We start from the raw sequence: 2,826 nt of genomic DNA, 5'->3' as shown, positions 1-2,826 counted from the left end.
ACCTTGTTCAACAAACATTTGCCTTTGCAATTGAACTGTGGCAACTGTAGCCTCACATCCACAATAGCAAAACCAGTTCAGTCCTTTGTTAACAGTCAACAAATCCGTGTTTAACCCTCCTCTTAAGGGTCAAAAGGTTATCCGACACTCACTCTTCGCATGTCAGCGGAAAGTACATTTTATGGTCCTTAAAAATGGTAGGTCACCGCTGAAACAAAAAAGTTTTCCAATCGCTCAGTCAGACCATGTCCTCAGAAAATGTCGAAAATCTGCCCTGTGCCCCATTGACATTTGACCTGTGACCTCCAATTTCGGCACACTAATGGCTTTTCCTACCCTGATGCTATACACCGACTATCACGAGCCTAGATCGAGCCGTTTAGATTTGTGCCGCAATTCTGCATTTCCTTCTATACCTTAAGTTAAGGAGGGAATGTTCCCCCTTCTTTTACACCTCTTGACCTTTGACCTTTGACCCCCAGCTTCGAATCCCAACTCGTTTTCGGATTACCGCCCCACATCCCGACTTTTGAATCCGTACGTCGAGCCGTTTAGATTTGTGCCCAACTGTTGATGGACGGATGGACGGCCGGACGCACGCACGCACGGACAATCATGCGATTCTACAAGCTGCATCTGACTATGTCAGATAAGCTAATAAATAAATAAAATAAAATCGTTCGCGATGATGCCTTTTACCACCCCTCAATAATACTTTGTTCCTATGCCCCTGAGTGTAACAGCCATAAAAATTATAATATAGTGTCCTATATATTTCTATGGTAACAGCATATGTTCGCCTAACTGGTACATGGATACACACGGCCATAGCTACATGATACATGTTAGGATTCAAGTTGAAAAGTAAATATATATTAAATGGTACTAGTTATTATTTATTTCGTTTAACAAAGTTACATGAGAATAAAATATAATTTAAACTAGGCTTATAGTTGCCGCGAGATGGTGCGTGCAAGTGTAATAAATAATCAAAAGGGGGTGTCTATATTCAAGGCGGTACGGGAGATTACGGTACGCATATATTTGCTAATATATTGACTAATCGTGCGTCAATAAACTCAATATTCACAGAGTATAGCTAAGACATGTGTCTACAGGTATCTGGAATATATCAGGATTCTCCCCAGGATGAAATTGAAACAGGGGGGAGGGGGAGGGGGAAACTACTTCCCAGTGGGCATATGTTTCCATGAAACAGAGTATACGCGTGACGTTAGTGTACGTCAGTGGCTATCTACCACCATAGATATAGTGGGGGCCGTGCATGGGTTAGGGTCGGACGTACCCTAAAAATACAGTGGACCCTACCTGACATCTTCGGGGAAGACAAGTTTGTGGTGATGCTAGGTGGGCTCCATATAGAAATGGCTTTGTGGAGCACCATGGGGGATCTTCTGGATAGCTTGAAACCCTGAGAAGCTGGGCTGGTAAAAACAGAAGCAGCAGCTACAGAATTTCGCAAATCATCCCATGTAATGAGAACAAGATATGCCCATCAAGTAACTGTTGTGGTTCTTGACATCCTTTTGAGGCGAGCCTATGAGCACAGTGCAACCGAGATGACTCTAGAGGATTGGGTCGTGGTAGTTTCTCAAGAGAGCCCAACGTTCAGATTCTGGCACATCATATTCATGTTCATTCGGGCACATCGGGAACGGAAGTTCGAACTCAGATTGCTCTCGATCATCAGAATTATGCCAGGTGGATTCCAATCCTTATCCGAGACATGGAAGTTCTTCCAGATAGCATCAAGATAGAGTTTGAGAATGGAAACTGGACGATAACTCGAAGCAATCAGCATTTCTCATCCTTAGCAAGCGATCATGCACACGAGCAAGCCAACAAAAGGGTTTTTGGCATGATTGGTCTTACATAGAACCCTGACATGCTGGAACGTTGGATCATCACTGGCCCAGGAATCAGCCGTGTCGTCGAGGAGTTTACTGGTGTGAATGATAATGCTAATGATGACGAACTCCCTCATCATGAGGAAGGATATGCATCTCAGCACCAATTTCAACGGCATGTCAAAGACTTGACGGAGGTGTTGCTGAGCAAGGGGAATCCCTTTGAAGAGGACAGTGAAGACCTGGTTACGTTAGATAACAAGGTGTGCGAGACTGTGGCTGCTGCCGTATCTGTCAGTAAAGTCGAGTCTTTGGGACAGGAACAGTACAACAAATTCAGGGAGAGTGTGCTTTACTCAAATGACACACTTCTGACAGCACCAATCAAGCGAAACAACTTGCTGTTGTTTCATAAGAAAAACACACAGAAGAAGACAGCACTTAGGCGGAGAATGCAGCATTTCAAACATCATGCAGAGCTCTATGAGCAAGCTTTTCTTGTGCTAGACAGCCGCGGAGGAAATTTGGAGGAGTTTTTTCGTCACGAATCCAGCACTATCCAGCACGAATCCAACCACCAGCACTATCATCCGAAAGATCCCTTAACTCTTGTACCAAGTCAGATTTGTTGATATACATCATGGAAACCAGTACGAGTAGTGGCATTTCTTTCGACGAGGAGCTAGTTGCGCTATATGTTTACGACTTCATTGTTATTGACGGTGGATAACTGATATACTCACTTCTTGGTACAACTGTCCAATGCAAAACCTTTGATCCATATTTCGACAAGGTATTCTGTCCAAGAGTTATCCATAACTTGAAACGATCGACAAGAGTACATTGTCTGGGACCAGTATCGTGCACTGACAATCAAACGAGGCACTAGGGAAAAACGTGGAACAGGAACCCGTCAACGCGTGAGTGGTACTGCCAAGATCCCAGGGAATTGGCAGAA

The 2,826-nt window shown here is 44.1% G+C and overlaps 1 protein-coding gene across 1 annotated transcript in view; it reads right to left on the bottom strand.

Moving 5' to 3' along the window:
• Positions 1 to 1,908, bottom strand: part of LOC106813820 (radial spoke head 1 homolog) — a 23,413-nt gene extending 21,505 nt beyond the window's left edge. The window contains exon 1 of the mRNA XM_014818049.1: positions 1,894 to 1,908. Coding sequence (XP_014673535.1) covers positions 1,894 to 1,908 — 15 coding nt within the window. The remainder of the gene's footprint in view (positions 1 to 1,893) is intronic.
• Positions 1,909 to 2,826: the final 918 nt, after the last annotated feature.

Source organism: Priapulus caudatus, unplaced genomic scaffold (assembly GCF_000485595.1).
Source record: "Priapulus caudatus unplaced genomic scaffold, Priapulus_caudatus-5.0.1 Scaffold830, whole genome shotgun sequence".
Lineage (NCBI taxonomy): Eukaryota > Metazoa > Priapulida > Priapulimorpha > Priapulimorphida > Priapulidae > Priapulus > Priapulus caudatus.
This window is presented reverse-complemented; position numbering and strand designations above follow the sequence as displayed.